This window comes from Heterocephalus glaber, unplaced genomic scaffold (genome assembly GCF_053883595.1).
Source record: "Heterocephalus glaber isolate CG9 unplaced genomic scaffold, H.glaber_assembly_v1.0 deba00000768, whole genome shotgun sequence".
NCBI lineage: Eukaryota > Metazoa > Chordata > Mammalia > Rodentia > Bathyergidae > Heterocephalus > Heterocephalus glaber.
In genome coordinates, this window is record NW_028258162.1 from 11,292,792 (window position 1) to 11,314,099 (window position 21,308).

The 21,308-nt window shown below is 36.3% G+C and overlaps 1 protein-coding gene across 1 annotated transcript in view; it reads left to right on the forward strand.

Moving 5' to 3' along the window:
* Gpr158 (G protein-coupled receptor 158) overlaps nucleotides 1-21,308 on the forward strand; it is a 501,792-nt gene that overhangs the window by 468,427 nt on the left and 12,057 nt on the right. Inside the window, exons 7-8 of the mRNA XM_004859910.4 lie at nucleotides 6,580-6,818; nucleotides 19,467-19,605. Of these exons, the coding sequence (XP_004859967.3) occupies nucleotides 6,580-6,818; nucleotides 19,467-19,605 (378 nt within the window). The remainder of the gene's footprint in view (nucleotides 1-6,579; nucleotides 6,819-19,466; nucleotides 19,606-21,308) is intronic.

Genomic DNA, 21,308 nt, shown 5'->3' on the forward strand with positions numbered 1-21,308 from the left:
TGATGTGGGCTGAATACAGGTTTGAGACTCTAGCAGATACATGGCAGCCAAAACAGGGAGCACAGGGAATTGCTTGGGAATGATATGTCCAGCGAGAACAGAGATGGTGACATTTAGGAGATCCTCGAGAAACACTTCTATTTAAAAGGAAGACTGAGGAAGACAAGTCCGCAATGGCAACTGAAAATGAGTGGACAGAAAAGTAGGAAGAAAATCAGGATAATTTGAAACAGTGTGGGAGCCAGGTGCCCCAACCAGACCAACAAATGGAGAGAGATCAAATAAAATAAAACCTGTGCAGTATCAAGTAGATATTAAAGAGGGTAATTGCTAACCTAAGTACAAGTCCTTACAGCAAAGTCATATGAGTTCAAACCAGAAACGTGGGAAATGAGAAAGTAGAAGTAGATAAATACAGTGACAGACAATTCCAGAGCTGCTCTTTTATTTAATCATTTTAGCATAATTTCCATGCATTTATCTACAATTACTAATAAGAACTGAGCTTGTCTTTTAAATGTGCTTTTTTATATTAAATTCTGGAACTTTCTAGCAATCTTCTCATATATACTGCTGCTATGTTTTAGAAATAGTGAAGACTTCTAAACAAATGGTTACCTGAAGATTTACCTATGAAAAAATAGGGAAATATTGACATGAGAAGTTTAATGACTGCATTTTTTTCTACAGATTTATTTCATGCAAATCATATCTAATTATTCTTTTTTAGAATTTTGTTTCTGTGAGTATACTCATATAAACTAACAAGACCTCATTTTGTAAAGATATAACAATTTCCTCATTTTGTTTAAAGCAGTGCTAGAAAGAATGCATCTTATTCCATTTTACAAAATCAATATTGTAAAATGCTTTTATTTAATTGCAGAGTTTTATTATGTTTTCTATTATCTCAAAGCCAGAAAAATCAATAACAGGAGACTCAGGGTTTTCCTCTCTAGAAATGAGATTATGGGATTCATGGCACTCTTGAACTTTCAGGATGGATTATAAGCACCCCAAGGGTCACTTGGAAAACATAAGCAGTTTTGATAATTTAAAAGTAGGATTTCTTGATTACAATATTACCAAGCACATATTTTATAGATTTCCTCTGTAACCTGTATTCACCTGATAAAGTATTTTAAAGGAGAGTTGTTTAATGTAGCCACTGTTAGCCTCTTTGAGGTTCAGAGTTTCATGAGGACTGTGAAAACATTCAACTTTGAGAAAATAAATGATTTTCAGTATCTTGGCCATGGAAAGAAAACAAAGATAACTATTTTTCTCCAAGCTGTGGTTCTCAACATGTCTTTGCAGTAACTTAGGAGTTCCTAGGTGTTGAGGACCAAACTTCTGCCAACCACTTGCAACCCACTCTTCCCAAAGGCAAATTACATTTCTCTGCTTTCTACTGCATGTGATTCTCTGTAACTACAGTACTTCCTTATATCTTGACTACTTTCCTCCATTCCTACATATTGATATTCCTCCTGATTCAGATCAAATATATATTCTGTTAGATTAGTGAACTTACTAGCTGTATACAACACATAATAAATACTGTTCCATATGGTAGCAATTTCAAACATTTCTAGTCAGATTGTAAGCTTCCAGAAGATAAAAATAATATTTTATGCCTCCCACACTACTTAGCATGGTGCCTAGTACATGGTTGTTACTGCTTATTCATTATCACCATATTTCAGATATTTTAGTTAAGAGTAAAGCTAGAATTTGGAACAATTCTTTTTTTCTGCCCAAGCCAAAATATGGATAATATTTTGATGAGTCAGGTTTTCTTTTTTGAGAGCCTAGTAATTCTCAAATTAGAATTCATCCAGGTACAACCAGAAACAATTGTGTGAACATAATAACTGGAAATTTCTCCTACAAAAAAAAATTAGAACTGGTGACAAAAATATTAATTTTCCAAGAAATTGCTGTCATTTTTAAGATAGTTATTTAAATCTTTTGATCTCCTAATTATAATAGACGGCTTCTTACTCAAAATAATTGGGATTAATAATTGGTCTGTTCATTAATAAAGTTGCTTAAAGCATAATGGCATTAAAGAGTTATATAGATACTGTAATTGCAACTCACAAATAATCATTTGCCAGTGTTTGAAAAATAAGCCTTCCTCTTTGACTATGGGCTTGATATTTAGGGTGTATTGTTCTTTTCCTAACATAAATCACCAAAATGCATTATCTACTTCACTGTATCCAGAAGAAACATTGTGTTCACAAAGTTGGTCCTTTAAATAAGAGTAATTACAGATATTTCTGAAGTAATCTTAATGTAGAACCTTTGTGGATATATTTATTGACTCCCTGTACTTAAAGATTCTTCACTTTCCCCCTAAGTCAACATCTTATTTTAATGTCTTAGAGTATATCCAAAGGATTCCAGTTGATTTTCATAAAAATAAACATACCTGTTTACAGTCATATAAATTACACAATTTGATAATGGTTGACATAACTTAAGGATAAATACAACTGGTTCATAGCAAATAGCATCTAAACTGGATGGAGTGGAAATGCTTGAGGTGTACTAGTGGGTAGTAGCCAGTGTTCATGATCGGCATGACTGGAGCACCTCTTAATATGCTTTACACAGAGAGTAGAATCTACCTGGTTCATCTGGTGACATTGTTGAGGAGAAAGTAATTAAGAGATCACTATGCCCTTATTTGGTATTAATAGTATCTTTTTTACATCATTCACTGAAAAACGGAGGATAAGCATTTTATTCATGATTAAATTTACCCTCTGTGTTAACTGAAGGACAATGTGGTTAAAGATACACGGGGGAAGTAGTAAATAAGAACTGGTGGTAAAAATAATTCTCTTTGCTGATTATATTGCATTAATTCAAAGAGAGCTAACCAAGAGCCATATATAGAAGAAAAGCAGCACAATATATGTGGTCTATTTCAGGTAGACATATTTGTTTCATTTCAGGACTTACAGTGATTTTTATAAAGAATTCATATGAGTAAAATCATTGAAATGATGAGGAAAAGGGGGAATAAAAATGTACTTATTTTGCTTTATGGAGATTGCTTTCATGTACTCTCATAATGTTATCAGGTTCTGAGGTCTCTTTCCAAAGGCAGTTTTCTAAGTTCTTCTTCTCTTGAGGAAAGAATTGGACAAAAGAGTGCAAAAGGTAGGGAGGTTTTACATTTACTAAAGGTATGAAAGAAACATGCCATGACCTGCACAGCATAGGGTCGCAAGCCAGGGAGAGCAGTGAGAGATGAAGAAAAACAAAGAAACTAAGACTATTCTTGAAAGTTGGGACCAGGTGGAACCATAGCCTGTCGACAGTTAATGGCCGCTTGGCGTCCCACACCTCTTTATTTATAGTGAAAGGCAAACAGGGAGAGAGGGCGGAGCAAATAGTCCCACGTGGCCTATGTGGACTAGGCAGACTGCAGCGTGATTGTTTCATGATTGGTGTATGCGCAGGAAGGGAACAGGGAAGGATACATAGTGTATCTGTCTCCCGGAGCTGTGCCATCAGGGTCTACATTATTAGTGTCTGTTTGATTATCTAATCTATAGAGGATAAAGGGAGTAGGGTGGAGGCAAAGAGCCATCTTCAGGCTCAGCCCGCAGCAGAAACACGCTCTGCAGAGTGACTCTGGGCCAAGTAAAATTAGGAAAAAAGAGTACACTCTACAGCATGAAACCAGACTACTGTGAAGGAGAGAACAGAAAAGTCCTGAGCTCAATGGTAACTGTCTTTTTTATCTCCCACTTCTTAGGCTGACAGGTCTAGGCCGTCCTATCAACAACTTGCTCAAGGTCTGGGGAGGATTGGAGATAGCACTCTGATTGGTTCCATGTGCAGGGCTTTAGGAACTGTTTTACACATGTGTCCTAGAACTTTGTGATTAACAGATCACACCGATTTCCTCAGCCTGTTTGCCAAGTCGTAATCTCCTGTCTCATTAGAACTTGGCATGATGGTGCATGCCTATAATCCCAGCATTCAGGAGGCTGAGGCAGGAGACTGCCATGAGTTCAAGGCCAGTCTAGGCTACAGTGAGTTCAAGGCCAGCCTAAACTACATACCAAGACCCTGTCTCAAAAAACAATAGATATAAATGCATACATACATATATACATACCATGGTTTGCAATCAGTAGAATGGAAGCAGGTCTATAGCATTAGGAGACAATGATAGTTACTTTATTTCACCCAGAAGCATAGCCTGGATTTCATCTTGTTTTGAAACATATTTTAGAGGTCAAAACAAAAATTAGTACATCTTGAAATTTGTACTGCTATATTCATAGTTTACCATAATCAATTGATGCTCATGTCATAATCTGAAAAAAAAGAGAGCTTCCTGACTAATAAGCAATTATCTATAATAAAACTCAATTAAGACGTTCTACATATCTTGGGGGTAGTCTATCTTCCCAAGCAGGCCACTGTCATTCGTTGCAAGGGATCACAAGGAGACAGGTCTAAAGTCTCCTTGGGAAATAAAAAGCCTGAGAAAGAAGCATGAAGGGCAGCCCTACAGCCCCTCAAACCTCTAGCCTTATTTCCAAACCCAGAGGAATCACTCTGGTCCTTCCTCAAAGGATACAGTGGAGAGCTATAAAAACTTTACATGGGAAATGGTCACTAGAATTTTCAAGGGACTGGGAAGAAAGCTATTCTTGTGAACCTCTGGAAGGCCTGAGGCTCCTCTTCAAAAGGAAAGGATCCAATACTTCTCTGGGGACAGGTAGGTAGAGTCAGTCCTATTGACCACAGTTTAAAGGGCATCTGTATTCAGACTTCTGTGTTTAATTAGATCCATAATGTGGGCAATGTTCCTAACGCTGTGGTTCTCAGGCCCTCGATAATCCATATAACAGCCCTCTTTGCTATCTCCCCTCCACAGGAAGCAGGAAAATCTGACCTGCTCCTTCTCATGTTTGGGCTCTACATCCCCAACCTAGCAGTAGAGTTACTCTCTGGACAGATCCACCAAGCTTTCTCCTGTAGAACAGGCAACTCAGCAGTCACTACTTCTTTACTCATTGTCTCCTGACAGTTTTTTTCTTCAACTCAGGCAGTGAACTACAGCACCCTAAGGTAGCTGAAGAGCACATAATCACCAGTAGGTAGGGTCTACAGCCCCTTTTGTCAGGAAGTGCAGAAGCTACATGAAGACAGAGACTTCTACTCCCTCAAAACACCATAAAGAATTATGGAATATGTGTCTCTCAGGGGGAAATGAGGCAGGAGATTAGGGTGTGGAAAACTGGCTGGGAAAGTGGGGGTGATCTGTTAATTACAAAGTTCCAGGACAGATGCACAGAATAGTTCCCAAAGCCATGGACATGGAGCCAATCAGAGTGCTATCTCCAATTCTTTTCCCCAGAACTCCAGCAAGTTGACAATAGGATGACCTAGACCTCTCAGCCTGAGCAGTCAGAGGTACAAAAGACAGTTGCCACTGAGCTTGGGGCTACTGTGTTTTCTCTTTCACAGCAGTTTGCTCTGTGCTATAGTTTGTACTTCTTTCCCAACCTTCACGTGGCCCAAACTCCTGTGTGGGACATGTTTCTTTTCTTATTTTTAGTAAATGTAAAACCTTGCTACCTTTTGCACTTGTTTTGCCCAATTCTTTGTTCAAGATGAGAAGAACATAGAAAACCACTTCTGGAAGGGAGACCCCAAGAACCCCAGAACCTGGTAACAATAGTATCATAAAACACTCATGATGGTTTATGTGAAATCAGTTTTGTGACAAAATGTCAGAGTAGGGGTGGAGGATTAAAATCAGCTGAGAATTTTGTAGAGGTGAAATTGAAGAACGGGCAGTTGGAGCATCCCCGTAGTAAGGGTTGGATTTTATCATACCATAGTGTTCAGAGATATAATAATTCATAGATATTATTTAATCTAGTAGTTCCTAACCTGGCTAATTGAATCATATATACTAATTAAAATTCCAAATTTTAAAAAATTACATTTCTTTTAAGTTATCCCAAATCTTTTTCCTTAATGTAATGACCTTATTCAGTTGATCTAGTATTTAAATATCTTTCTTGTTTTTATATTTAGTATTGTTTTTGATAAAGGGATAAGATGACAATGAAGGGACATCACATGAAATGATGTCCAGGAAATACATTCAAAAACATTCTATAAAAGCAACTAGTTCAAGGATGATTTTGACCTCATATAGAATTATGAACCCAGCTACTTACTTTCAGAATGATTTTTAATCCCCTTGACCCTGTTCATTTGAGCAATGTTTGCCTTCAGATCTTTCTAAAGTCCTGAGAATTTTTCTTTCAATATTAAGACATGCTTCATAGAATTCTATTACATATGAATCTCTTCACCCAATGGGCTATTGTGCAGGATATTTATTTTGCTGCTGGAAGATAACTAAAATGAAATTAAATAAATGCACAAAAATAATGTTTCAGGTTGTTCTGTAAAACGCTGAGTAAGTGAGTTCTGGTTGGTTTAAATTTCACCTAGAAAAATAAGATACTTTCAAGTTTTGCCTTCTGAGTGTTAGATTTGCCTTTACATTTTGATCTTCTCTGTTTCCAGGGTTTTGAAGGTGTTTCTTTCACGAACAGCACAACGAATTCCATATATGACTGGTGGCCGGGTCATGAGGATGCTAGCAGTCATACTCTTGGTAGTGTTTTGGTTTCTTGTTGGCTGGACTTCATCTGTATGCCAGAATTTGGAGCGGCAAATTTCACTTATTGGCCAGGGGCAAACATCTGATCACCTTATCTTCAATATGTGCCTCATAGACCGCTGGGATTACATGACAGCAGTTGGTATGTGGTCACTTGTTTTATGTGATTATCTTGTCATTTTTCAGTAGTATTAAAGTTAGATTTTTAAAAGGCTTGGCAAATCATTTCACAAAGCCTAAAAAAATTTAACCTATGTGATTCTGGAAAAACAATTATGAAAACGGCATGTAGATGGCAAACATTTTCTGAAAGTTTCCATTCTTTTTCAAAAGTATGTACCTTTGTTGAAAAATTGTACTCAAGTAAAGTAAAATGAAGAAATGTAATGAACAAAAACTACTTCTGTGTACAAAGAGATTTCCTGCTTCTGTCTTATCAATTTGTCTCCCTTTGATTAACAGTAGTTATTACCTTGATTTATGTCTTTAGTTAGGAAAAAATACTGTCAGTATTTTTCTATATTTTTGGTCCTATTATCTCAAATTGTGTATATAGGGCATTCTTTGTGAAGAGATTGCCTCTAACAAATTTCTGATTAATCTTTTTTTCCTAGATTTATCTCTAAAGAAATTATCAGTAATTGTCTCGAGGCCCAGTATTTAAGAATGATCCCTACTACTTGGAGATAGTAAGAATTAGGTGGTAGAAAAACTTGCGAATTTAGAAGAATCCCATGATTTGGGCTAAACACACACTGATTTTTTTTTCTGATACCCGCTCTTTGAAAAATAAAGAAGGAAAACCCATAGGAGTTTTTCTATTACTAACAATAAGTCTTTCTTTCTTTCTTTCTTTCTTTCTTTCTTTCTTTCTTTCTTTGAGAGCTCAGTGTATAAAGTTTATCCTTGGAAGCAGTTCTGATATTGACTTTGGTCTAGATATGAAAATTTAATTGTATAAATATAAAATTTCTACTCAGTAGAGGCCCCTAATACTTTATTTTATACTTTTCAATGCAAGTTAATCAAACTAGGAAAAGTACTTTCCTTTTATTACTATAAATGAAAGCTCATTAGATTTATTTTCTGTTTTGCAAAAAAAATACTCAAAATATTTGATAACAAACAAGCAGGTGATGTGGCCTGTTCAACCAACATTGTTTTGCATTTTTTTACACATTGTCTCTGAGATGTATGCAAAACCTTTTTAAAGTTCATTTGGCACCCTGGAGTGTTTATATATTTTTATATAATATCATTGATAATAATCTGGAATTAATCTTACATAAAGTACATTGAAAACTAAGAACCATATACAATGAACAGGATCTACTAAGTACTTGTAATTTCTTCAGTGCTGAGTGGAATTGTTTTGAGGAGATATAAAATGTATAAAGATCTTATGCCTCTCAGCATGTAGATTAGCATTGGTTAATATAGATAAATGATAATTGTTACAAAGCAAAATTAGATTCTTAGTGCAATATCTCACTAAAGGAAGACAAGAGTTTGAACTACAATTCAAGAGTCTTTATAAAGAAGTTCTTTGAGTCATGGGTAATATTTAGGTTATTATAAAGAGTTGTAGAGAACATTCCATTTGATAGGAATAGTGGCAGATGGAGGTGGGTGGGAATTGTATGAAACATGAAGGAAATGTCTAAGTATAAAAGAGTTGGAATGCATTATGTTGGAAGACACTGTAAATGTTGCAGAGTGGTTCAGTTTATTGAAAACATTTATGAGGAATTTAGAGAACTGCCAGAGTAATACAAGGAATCAGTAAATTCCGTCTTGATTGCTTCCGAATGTGTTATTTAAACCAAATTCAGGGATTTGTGAGATGGGATGATTAGAATGGAGAAAAACTTTAAATAGTGGTTCTCGAAGGATGGTCCCAGCCACAGCATCACCAAGGAATTTATTAGAAATACAAAGTATTGAGCGACATTTAAGACTTTCTTAATTAGATACTCAGGACCCAGGGACCATTAATCATTGCTTAGTAAGCACTCCCAGTGAATCCATTAGTGTAACATATGGAACCAATGACTTAGAAGATGTAATCAGATTACCTTACTGAAACACAATGCCCAGTAACCCCAGGTGTACTCCGTCCATACTACAACACTCTTACTCTTCCCCAGATCAGAGCCACTGGCATGCTCTTCGTAGTGATTATTGCAAGTCTTATTTTTTCCTCATACTTCCACACCATCCATGTTTTTTCTTAGTAGAGAATATCTACTTGAAGAAGAAGTAGGAATTATCAGATAAAAGATATTAAAATTCTTGCCACCTGTCTGTGAATCTTCCTATGTTCACACTCATTCTTCTTTTCCCCCTCACATTTTCCTAGCATACGTCTCAACCTGAATCACACTCAGCCAATGCCTTACCTCTCCCATGTCCAGTGACCTCTCTCGCTCTGTACAACCTTTCTGTCATACAAAACTCCTTTACTTTCAAAATCACTTATTGAAGAATTCATTGCAGGTCACAACTTTCTTAGATCATTTCTTTACTCCCTCTGCAAAAGCTGTTTAATATCATAGAGTATTTCTATTGTATAGTGTCACCCCACATAATGATGATTTGGTTAATGATCAGAATGGAGTGCTCCCATAAGATGGTACTAAGCCCAACAATTTCTTATCACTCTTTTGTCTACTGAAGTACAGCGCTAGCTATAAACAAAGGTCATAAATTGAAACAATTAGTTATTTTAATTTTTGCTTATTGCACAGTGCTGCTCCAAAATGGATCATATAGGTGATTTTCTTACCACAAGTATTTCAGAAACAAGAAACAGCCAAAGGAAATTGTTTGGAAAAATCTCCAAACTGCAATGAGCCTCAATGTCTTCATTGAAGAAATAGTTTAAACATAGAGGGGAAAAAATGACTTTCAGAATCCTATTGTCATTTATATCTATTCATACTTTGGACAACTAATCTTGTATAAAAACTTGTGAGGTAAGCTTTAGTGGGAAACAAGTAACAATATAAATGTTGTAATTGTGGAAGAGAGATAGATCTTGGGCAATGTGAGAATAGCTCTATAGTACCAGTAGTCATATTTTTTAAGAAATAATTTTACTCATCTGGAAGAAAGAGAATTTTAAAATTTGGAGGTTCCAAAATATTTCTAGATCAGATTTGAATTCATATAAACAGGTAAACTGCCGTGCCTCATTGAGAATTGTTTCTATAATAAAAATGATCTCATGGGGCTTACAATACTATTTTTATTATATGACCTAGTAGTTTGAGTTTTTCTGAGTACATTTAAATATATTTTCCATAGATCACTGAAGGGAAAAGTTTCTTCCACCTGCTAATCCCTCTCTCCTCTCCCTGTCTGATAGCTCCAAACTCCTCAGAACCATTGTTGTATCATTTGTGCCATATCCCCAACCCCAGCAAAGTTTCTGTCTGTTGTAAGCATTTGACAATTGCTTGCTGGAAAAACAAAGAGTAACCATGTATCCCTTTGTCTTTTGATATTTTTATATGGTAAGAATTAGACTAGGATGAAGAAACTTGCTAAAGTTAAAAATCCAGAAGTTATACAGTTATCTTCAGTTTCATTTTAGTAGTAAACATATATGTTCAATTCTGAGGAGGTATTTTTGAGCAGTTTATATAAATTGGCCATCCCCATCCATACTATTGAACTCTGCCTTTCTTTCCTCAAGAGTCCACATAACAGATTGGCACAAATTTGATACGACAAATGAAAGTTATAATTTAAATAGTATAGTTTCAAATATTGAAATAAAATAAAAATTTATTTGCTTTTCATGAAAATATCCATTATTTTACTATCTTTCAGGAGCTATGTCAAGAATAAAAGGGATTGAAACTTGAAAACATTTCCCCAAATTAATATAAAAATAACCAAATGTCCTAAGTTATATCTATTTTGATAAATGTTGATAGTATGATTGCCAGAATTTTTCAAATCATAGCCACCCTCTTTGATAGTTAGTTGTCCATGTTCAGGATTTTTCACAATAGCATTAAAATTTGCCATATTAAGAAGCCAAGATTTTATTCCCCTATGAGTTTCCTACCTAGCAGATACAAATTGATACATAGGTAGTACTCATCTCCTAAGCCTAACTTAACCTTTAAACTTCACTCCTAGAGGCAGATCTTGATGCCTGGATTTAGGTATCCCAGAAGTCCTCCAATACAGGGCTTCTAAATTTGGAACAAATGAATAGCAGAGATGGCAATATAATGGGATTTTATCCTTTGGTATATGAGGTAGGATATCATTCAATTTCTGATTACACATTTAGAATATATGTTCAAAACCTGAAACACTTCCACTGACCAAGAAAAATTAGAACAAGTGGGCAGATTCCTACTTAAATAAATAATAAGACTGCAAAAAAGTGGCTGATAAATGGTAATATCAAAGACAATTATAACTCCCATTCCAGTGCTAAACCCTCAGTACACACTTAGGCAAGCACAGAATGTGCCTAAGTTCCTCAGTTTCTTCCAGAAGTTAGGTAGTGATGAATCTAATGTGATAAAAAGAAATATAATTGGCACTACAGCTATTTTTAGTGCCTTCTGTAACCTGAAACAAGAATATAGACAAAGAGCTCTATGTAGGCTTCTGTTTATCTTCTGTTATCTTCAGTTCTCTGTCTATATTACTAAAATAACCCAACTCTCCTCAATAGCATTTAATGATTTTATAATTTTTCCCTGACAAGGGCCTTGTTATAAATTAAGTCCATCAATACCTAAGCTGTCTAATGGTCCTGGAAATATATGTTAGAGTTAGAGATCTCATGTTATGTATTTTATAACACTGAGTTGGAAAGAAAGACATAGAGAAAAATCTAAGCAGCAATTAAACAAGAATTGTAGGCTTAGATTCACATTCAATTTGGAAATTTTAAAATATTTGTATTTTCAGTGAATTCCAACATTGCCTCACTTGTTCCAAAATACTAGTTAGTTCTCATGGATTTCACGTGGAATATTTTGACCTCAGAATATATAATCTTTATTTACTCTTCTCCATTGATGTCCTCTTTTTTGTTCTCCTCTTTCATAGTGTAATATTTTAAATTACACAAAGTGTTCATGAATTTACTTAGTCAGGTGCCAGTGTTTGGAAGTAACTGAGAAAAATACAGAAATTCTGAGTTACATAGGAAAATTCTAAAATAGTGATTGTTTGTGAGGATTTAAACACCTAATTATCCCGGAAGACTAGGTGGCATTATGACAGGTGAAATGCAAAGTAAGTACCATTTAATGAGTTTGGAGAAAACAGATTAGACCTCCACTTCATCTGACTTCGATTAATGCTCTCTAGTTAGGTTCATGGCATACATTTTTTAAAGCTAATGTACCATATGCCTTGATCTATGCTGTATTACTTGTACCATTTTTAATATTTATTTTTAATTTTCAATCAAAGGGTGAAAGCCTGGCCTCACTGACAGTTTGTGTAGGCTTGAGCTATGTCACTAGAAACTACAGGTACTTAATTATACTCAGAATATTGAAGCAGGGATCTTTATTTATATACCATCTCTTCTGAATAATGTTCTTCTTTGAGAAGTAGTCAATTATATAATGCTAAAGAGCATAGAGGTAGAATGATTTGCTAATGCCTTAATTTTGGAAGTTAAGTAAATTTTGTCATAATGGATGGCAGTTGTCTTGGGTCAGGGCTTGAGGAACATCGACCGAGAGTTATTGAGATATCTGTGGTGACCACAGTTCCTCTGCAGAGTTTTAGTTCATGTTATCTGTCTGTTACTGTAATACAATGCCTGAGATAGTCAACTTAGTAAGAGAAAAGTTTTATTTTGGTTAACAGTTTTGGAGGTTTCAGTCCATAGTTATCCCATTGCTTTTGGCATGTGGTAGAGTAAGCTGCTCACCTCATAGAAGCTGAGATGCAGAAGAGAGAAAGACGAAAGGAACCAAGACCATGATCCCCTTCTACTGCACGCCTATAACGATGAAAACTTCCCCTAGGCTCCACCTCTTGAGGTTCCAGGGCCTTTCAATGGCACCACACTGAGGACCAGCCTTCACCACATGGGCTGTGGATGCCAGTCCTAAGCCATCTAAGTTATCACAGAACTCCCTCGCAGAAGCTTAGGATAGTAAAGGAGAAAAATAAGAAAAAAACCAAAATGTTTTTCTTTATTGCTTAAATAGAGATAACGCATACATTTGCTCAGTTGTCAGGGAGATTTGGGTGGTGCTTTCCTTTGTATTGAAAGAAATATCATGGTTTAAATAACAAGCTGTCAAGCCGTATGGACTGCAAGTTCCAGGGTGTACTGCTAGCACCACCAATGCTGATTGCTGCAGTAATCTTAAGGAGAAGAGCCTGGCACTATCATTTCCTCTGAGAAGTACTTAACAGCACATGGAGTGGAGAGATTTGCAGGTTTCCCCTACTGCATCTCAACAAGACCCGTTCCCTGTAGTATCCGAAACCCTGGGGACAAGTTGAATAAAAAAGAGATCATTGGTCAGTAGAACAGCGAATTTGTGATAGCCTCATGGGCCTTACATGCAGTGGTCAAGCAATATAAAACCAAGCTTAACTCAGCACGATTGTCTCAAAGGTTCTATAAGCTACAAATTTATGCTGACTTTCAAGGAAGGTAAAATTTCTTTAATTTTCCAAAGAGAAAAATGGCACTAAAGGTATAAGATTAAGGTCTAGAACACACTAATTTATTTTTTCTATTTGCCCTTTAAGATCATTCAAATAATTCTACCACAAAGTAGTACAACATTTTTCTATAGAGGCGCAATGTAAATTAATAACCAACCAACCCGTTACAATTATTCTAAAAAACACTCAAGCCAGCCCTTTAAAGTGTACTCTAAATTTATATTGAAATAGTTCAGGCAAAGACAAATGAATTATTAATGCTACCAAGCTTTCAAAGTATCAAAAATTTTAAATTTAAAAAAAAATTTTTTTTTTTAATACCGGAGATCGAACTCGGGTCCTTGAGCTTGCGAGTCAGGCGGTGGAACCACTGAGCTAAATCTCCGGCCCTTAAAACATATTTTTAAATAGCAAGTAATTCCAAATATAGCCCCCTCTCCAAACTGTTGTGCTCACATACATGACAGGGAGAAGAAATGGAAGGAACGTTACAGAAAGGCGGCTAGCTGCTCTGTTACCCTGGCCTTGACCCCGTGCCGGAGGGGGCTGTCCTTGGTCCCTGCAAGCTCTAGTCGCTCATGACTTTTATGTGCGCTGTTGATGAACTCCGAAGTCTGTGGATTTTGCATAGATTCTATCACTCCATGGCAGTCTTTAGAAATTTTAATGTGTACGCCAGAAAATGCAAAGTTGACTTTCTCTACCAGATACAGGACAGCGTGTGGAAAAGCCTGGTCCAAGTTCCAGAGATGTGTGAGAGGAAGCAATAAAGACAAGGCAGCCTCAGAATCAGCTCTTGCCTCAGAGAGGTCCCAGGCAGTCAGTAGGCGGGGGAGTCAAAGCTAGTCATCACATGACCTGTTAGCCTTGCTATAAACCATATTATCCCTCTGCACTACCATAAATGTCTTTGACCCATGCTTGAATTTTCAGCATTCAGCATTTTGCTCCCAACTTTTTAAAAGACATCACAAGTTCTACAATAATATCTTCACAAATTTAATATATAAAATGTATTTGCCACAGTGCCTGACACAGCCAAAAGATGTTAGCTAGGAAATCAGACTGATTGAGGGGACTAAAAGTACTTTAGAGTGGAATTCTGATTACCGCAGGCTAATCAATTCTAATGAACATATGAATTGTTTAAAATACAAACAATCACTGCTTGAAAAATAATTATTTCCAAGGTTTTCTCTGTTTCTGTTAGTAACAGCAAAAACAAGAAAAATCCTTCAGCAAGAATGTAATTTAGGGATCAGGGGTTAAGAACTAAGAGGCATGGGTTCTAGGTTCTTCTCTGTTGCTCACAGGACGAGTGCACCTGAGGGAGACAAAGTTGTCAGCAAGTCCTGAATCCCAGCTCTGCCCATTTCTTGTGGCCTGCTGCTTCTCAGGTGCTAAGAAAGGAGCAGATATTGGGGCCTCCATTATCATAGTTATGAAATGTATCCTAACATCCACTTTCTTCTGCATGTTTCTGTATCTTAGCAGAAAAGACTGATTTTAAGGCAAGCAAAATAATAGCTCAATAGCCCATTTTCCTTTCATCTCATATACACACTTAGAAATGCACCCTCCCTGTATGGTCTAACAAAGGCACTTCTAACTTTAAAGTTCTATCAGATGTAACATTTTCAGTTTTAATCCATATAACCTCATGACTGTCCTTATTTTAACCAGGAAAAAAGGCAGCTAAGCAACCAGAATATAAGCTTCTGTATGGCCATTAAACCCTGAATGCTGGGATTTGAAATATTCTTAAGAATTTTTGAAGTTGTTTGATTTAATAATAACCTCTGAGATACCCACTCTATTACTAGAATGAAAACACAGTGTATTATCCTGGGTGGAATCATAAATAATTTTTTACTTTGATCATGAATTTTCTAAGTGGACAGGATAAGAGAAAAATAGAAGGGAGAATTGAAAGAAACACTTGGGAAACAAAACTTGAATATTTTATCAGTTATATCTTTATGCTGTTTAACAGTAACTTTAATGGGGATAAGAAGGGTAAAATGTTATTAAGACAAAACATCTTTGCATCGTAGATGAACAAGGTAAAGGTGTTTGAACGACATTTACACTTCGGAGTTCTTCTCCCCTCAGGTCTCTGGGTGGCCTAATTCACAAAGCCCGGTCACAGAACTGATATTAATTCTCACTTCTTTGCTTTCCCTAGCCCTTTGGAAAAATCACTTGAAATTACTTTCATTATGGCATATTAATTTTTTTAAAGCTATGGTAGTTAACTTTTAAACTGTTATCCCTTACAGATTAAAAACAAAATGCCTCAGTTTTCTAAAAGCTCTACATGGATCTTTAAATATAAATGCAATTTCTTTTCTAACTATGCTTATACCTCCCATCAAAATCATTTAACACCAGAAATTATTTTTTAAAGGAAGAGGCACAACACATACTTCAACTCCCACGTAATAAAACTGCAAAATGTGGTAACATCTGCATTTTTTCTTTACTAATTGCAGTGTTAGTCTGAAGTTAATTGTATGAGACTGATGTTTTTTCTGAGCACTTTTATATATCACGTTTAGTGTAATTGGTACTTTGAATAATAAATTGTTTTGCAGTGAGAACATATTGTTTGATACTGCTAATGAAATGATTTTAATGTTCAGCTTAGTTATTATGAGTCTTATTTGTCTTATATTTTTAAATATAATTTTCAGCTGTAGCACACTAATTAACCTGATAACTACTTTCCTTTTTTAAATTTTTTGGTATAACAATATATAAAGGCGCTGTAATAACTAGCAGGAAATACTGTATTTATAATGCAGCTGCATGTGAATCCTTCAGCTACAGACATTTTTGTGTGCTGCTGCTGCTTAGCAAATATTTTTGGTGCAGCTTTCTTTTGTGCCAAGCACAGACCCAGACCCTTGGCGAATGTCAGGAAACTGAAGTCGCCATTGTGGTAATAATGCCAGCGTGGTCTTTAGATCACTTGTGGGCCTGTTCTAAGAAAATCATGAGACAAAATAAAATCTAACTGTTTATTCGAGCAAATACGATTCAGGAATCTGTAGACAGCAAAACTGAAAGAAGGTTCCAGACATCACTGTAGCAGCTAAAACACAGAGCTTCTATAGGCTGAACCCCGAAGCAAATAAACAGATTGGCGACTGCTAAGTGTTTGCCTGATTTGGGTATGACCCAAAAGGAGGGTGCATGTTAAAGAACCAATCAGCTTGTTGGCTGTCTGTGATTAGTTGAAACTCAACTCAAAATTCATCATTTATAACGAAGTACCTCTAAGTTTCTGTTTGCTTCCATGAGCTTCCATAAGGGTTTCAGATTCAGAAACCACTACAATCTAACTGCCTCTTGTTTATTTTTAGCAGACCCACCAGTGTTAGATGGAGTGGCAACATAATAGAACATCTACATGTTTAATGCCTTAAACATGAAATTGGTATCGTTCAGAATCATCCAATTTGGGTTGGGGATTTAGCTCAGTGGTTCCGGCGCCTGCCTCACAAGCACAAGGTCCTGAGTTTGATCCCTGGTACCAAAAACAGAATCATCCAATTCATCGAATTTCATGACGTCTTATCTGTGTGGATGCAGTATTGTTGATAACTCTTGTATGGGCAGAAGGAGAAAAATAGTTATTAAAAGACCAAAGATTATAACTAGTGCAGACGGTTGGGATGGGCATTGCCTAACAAGATCCCACAAATGGTTTTACCCCAATTTTATATTATGTGGTATTGTTCTCTGCATTGTGTTGTATAGATAGTTAAAAACTGTAAGAGATTAGTGGAAAGAAAATTCAGTGTAGGTTAAAAAGATTTCAAGAAGCTTTTTGGCAGAAGTGGGTCTTGAACTGAACACTGAAAATATGGTTGAGATTTGGAAAGAGAGATAAGAGGAAACTTTCCTGGGGGCTCAGTAATGTGACCAAAGACTCAGAGTACAACCAGTTTTGGAGTGTTCAGGGGACAGTGAGACCTCTGAATTATTCAGCTAAAAAATCAGCTCAAAAAGTTGATGTTGGGAAGCACTGGAAGATCTTGTCACATATGTGACATATGGAGTCATCTTAGAGAGGGCGAGGAATGGCAGGATGAAGGATTTGTAAAATAATAATGAACCACTGAAGATTTCTGAGTGTGAATGCAATCGATACTTCACAAAAGGCTGCCCTGAGGCTCTGAGATGAGACTGGAAGACAAGGTCTAAGAAATGTAGCAGCAAAAAAGAAAACAAAACAAAGTGAGGTAGTGTGGGCTGCTAACACCAAGCTGGGGCAGCAAGAATGTCTCCAAAGTAAAGATTGCCTGCCTTAGCAGGAACCCAAGGGTCTTCCTTTGGGGACAGGAATTATTTCCAGGGTTGTAAGGATCTGTGAGTGAACTTTCTAAGGAAACGTGAACAGGTTAACCCAACTGCACATACAGGGCTTTTTACAGATCCTGATGTAATCACAGTGGAATTTCAGAACAATGAAGGGGCACTGTTAGGATGAATGGATTAAGACAGAGTGAAATCAGGTGTACAGGGTGCTGGAAAAATAATTTCAGCAGATAAGAAGTGAGCTGACAGGGGCAGGCAAGGGTTGTGATTGTGGGTATTACATAGTGAGACATAATGAACACTCAAGAGAAATACAGAAATGAAACATGGCTCAGATTCCAAACCAAGCCAAAGAAGGCAACAGTGTAAGGACAGAAGTAAAAGAGTTGGAAAAGGAAATTACACATGAAGAAAAGGAAGTTTCTTTTCTCAACCCAGTAGAGCTTGGCTGGAAGGTATTCACAGCATATGGCTTGTGACCACTACATTTTGAATACTTTGGAGCGATGCTAAATCTCATGGAGTTTGGAATGCAGTTTGTTTTCACCCTTTGGCTTGTAGCTAATGGCAGATTGGTTTATTTAAGAGATTTCAATAATCAAGGCACTATCTAATGTTTAAATGCTGGTAGAAATACTCTGATATGTTGGCAGATAAAACATCTTAGTTTTTGGATGGATAATCAGTGTTTTCAATGAAGATCAGTATTTCAGTATACAAGTAGATTACTTCTAGGTAATGTGAAATGTTTTCTCCAAATTATAGCTTTCTTCTTAATAGTTAGATATTATCTTCCAATAAAGTCATGTCACTTAAGATAAAATAAGTTGTACAGATTATTGGTATAATGAATTAAGATAGCAATGCTTAATTTAAAAAATCAAATGAGAAGTTTAATAATAAAAACTAACATTTGCTATGTGTCAGGGATGTTAAGTGCATTATGTACATTATTGAATTAGCAAACAATCCTATGAAATATGTTCTTTTATTATCCTCATTATTCAGATAAAGAGACTGTGGCCAAAGAGGCTATTAAATAAACTGCCTGAGACTATGTTGTGTTAGTTAGGGCTAAAGCCGTGTTCAGATTGGTGGAGAGCGATGCTGAAATTCTTATTCTTAGCTGCTACACTGTGCTGATCTCTTCTGGCTTAAATGATCAAACAAGGTGATAGTGAATTTTACTAAATCCTTCAGCACTCCACCCAAAAAAGATAAGATTTCTCTCATGTGTGAAAAGAACAGCATCTCATTTATAAAACATGCCATTGAATGTTTAGCAATCTATGTTCTCACATTTCTGGCAATGGATATTTTTACATGCTGAACTGGGCTCAGTGCAGTAGAAACTTAAATCCCTAAAGCTGTTTGTAAACATATTACAAGCCTTATGTTGCCTTGATAAGTTTGTAACGACCTAGGTCCTCTGTGTACATCTTAAACTTAGGTTGAGAATGTGTGGAAAATTATTTTGTACTTATTTTAGGAAAAATCTGGGTATTCTACATATTTCTAATATGTAATATATTTCACATACATCTCATATATATGTGTATATATATGTATTTCAAATGCTGTTTAACAACAAAGTATACCTTAAAAAAATCTCTGTACACTGAATAAATTTTAGAAATAAATAGATGGCATCTGTATTTATATGTGAATGAGCTTTTGTAAGCATCTATTTGTAACTAAATTGATGTTTCTGTAATAGACAAAATGCATGCTAAATAACTTTAATTATTTTCATCAAATATGAGACTAATGGAAAACTGTTTACTTGTCCTTCTCACAGCTGAATTTTTATTCCTCTTGTGGGGTGTTTATCTCTGCTATGCAGTGCGGACCGTTCCATCAGCGTTTCATGAACCCCGCTATATGGCCGTTGCAGTTCACAATGAGCTCATTATCTCTGCTATATTCCACACCATTAGGTAGGTGATCTGCAGAGCTAGTAAACAGTTGCTTTATTTTTCAGATATGATGCAGTTTAGTTTAAATAGCAAAATTGGATAAGATACTTACTGGAAAGGCTTAGGAAGGATAGTGTTTTGTAAGTTGACTAATTTGTTATCCAAGTGGCAAATGACTAGTTTTTTTTAATTTTGTTGTTCTTAGTTCCTTCTGATGTGTGAGGTTTTTGTCCTTATTTATTTTGAAGGTTGTCTCAGTTTTTTTTCTGTATTATATTAAACCACTTATGGGATACCATGGGATAGTCTTTTAAGTGACACAATTTGTAATAAAGATATAAAACAATATACACCTAAAGCAGATATAGATAGCTAATCAATTTTTATTCATGCTTACCGTACTGGTTTATACTTTCAAAAATTTAATATTCACACAAACAATGTGTGAATTATACTGAACTCAAAGCAAGAAACAGTCTACTTCTTTCCAGTGACTGGATTATTTTATGTGTTGGGGCTCTGTGATCACACTTTTAGATGTGAACCTGTGAGGTAAGAAGGGACAGCCTCACCCTGTGAATGTCCCGTGTGTCTCTATAGGAGATCAGTGTGCAGGAGGAAGAGAGTGGGCTATAATGGAGTGAGCAAAAATAAACCGTGTCTGGCTTATTCCCTGAGACTTTTCTCCTGGTTCATATTTAAGACAAACAAAAACCTCAGGGTGAAATTAACAAAAGGTATCCTGTTATTTAAAAAGCCACAAAAATGTATTGAAAAGGCAGGACAAACTTAAGGATGTAATTAGAAATTTTGGATGTCTCTGCCTTCAGTGGAAAGAGGGGATCCATTTTCTTTTGTCTCAATTCCTGTATCAACATCAGACTTCCCCTGAGATTGAGCCAGGTGGAAGTCAGACTAGGAGCAGGAGTCCATGGACCTGCAGAAGTTTCTGGGTGCCATCCATCACTTCCGTCAGAAAGCACTAAATTGTACTTGCCTTTAGGAACAGATGATGCCGTGTCGCAGTTGGGCCTTAAGCAGAGCCTATGCTTCTCAAACTTTCAAGTAAGAGAAAGGAACATCTGTGGTCCAACAGCCCTGCAAACTCCAGCCAGGGCCTAGGAGTCAAGGGAACTGGCCTTCTAGGTTTATCTTGCCTTGTATCGAGAGAGAGGGAAAAGAGAGAGGAGAGAATGTGATTGATTAGAAGAGGGAGAAAAGATGAGAACGGAATATGAGATTATAAGTAAACAAAGGGAGGAATGCTTTCCGAGCTTTACTCAGAGTAGAGTTCCAAGTCCTGAGAAGGGATGGATGCCTGGTCCAGAATGCAGCAAGTCACCTTTGTCACGGTCCCAGAGCTCCATTACCATTGACGCTTCTCCACATTGGAGACTGTCCTCTGAGCGATGCTTGTGTGTGTGTGTGTGTGTGTGTGTGTGTGTGTGTGTTTGTTTCTAGAATGTCAAGTATGTGTGTTTCAAGGTTATACTAACAAACCAAATAAAGAATTACAGACCCGCAAGGAGGGTTATTATAGATAAGTTTAAGTCTTCTCTTAGAACATGAGTGTGTAGTGGCAAGGGTTTTCCACTTTTACCCCACAGTCAGTTGCTTTCTTAGAAACAAATTAATTGCTCAAGTTAAACCTATTCAAAGCAGTTGCACAAATATCCTTTTCTGCTTTAGATCTACTCTGCTCAGTCATAGTCATTATTTTTTCA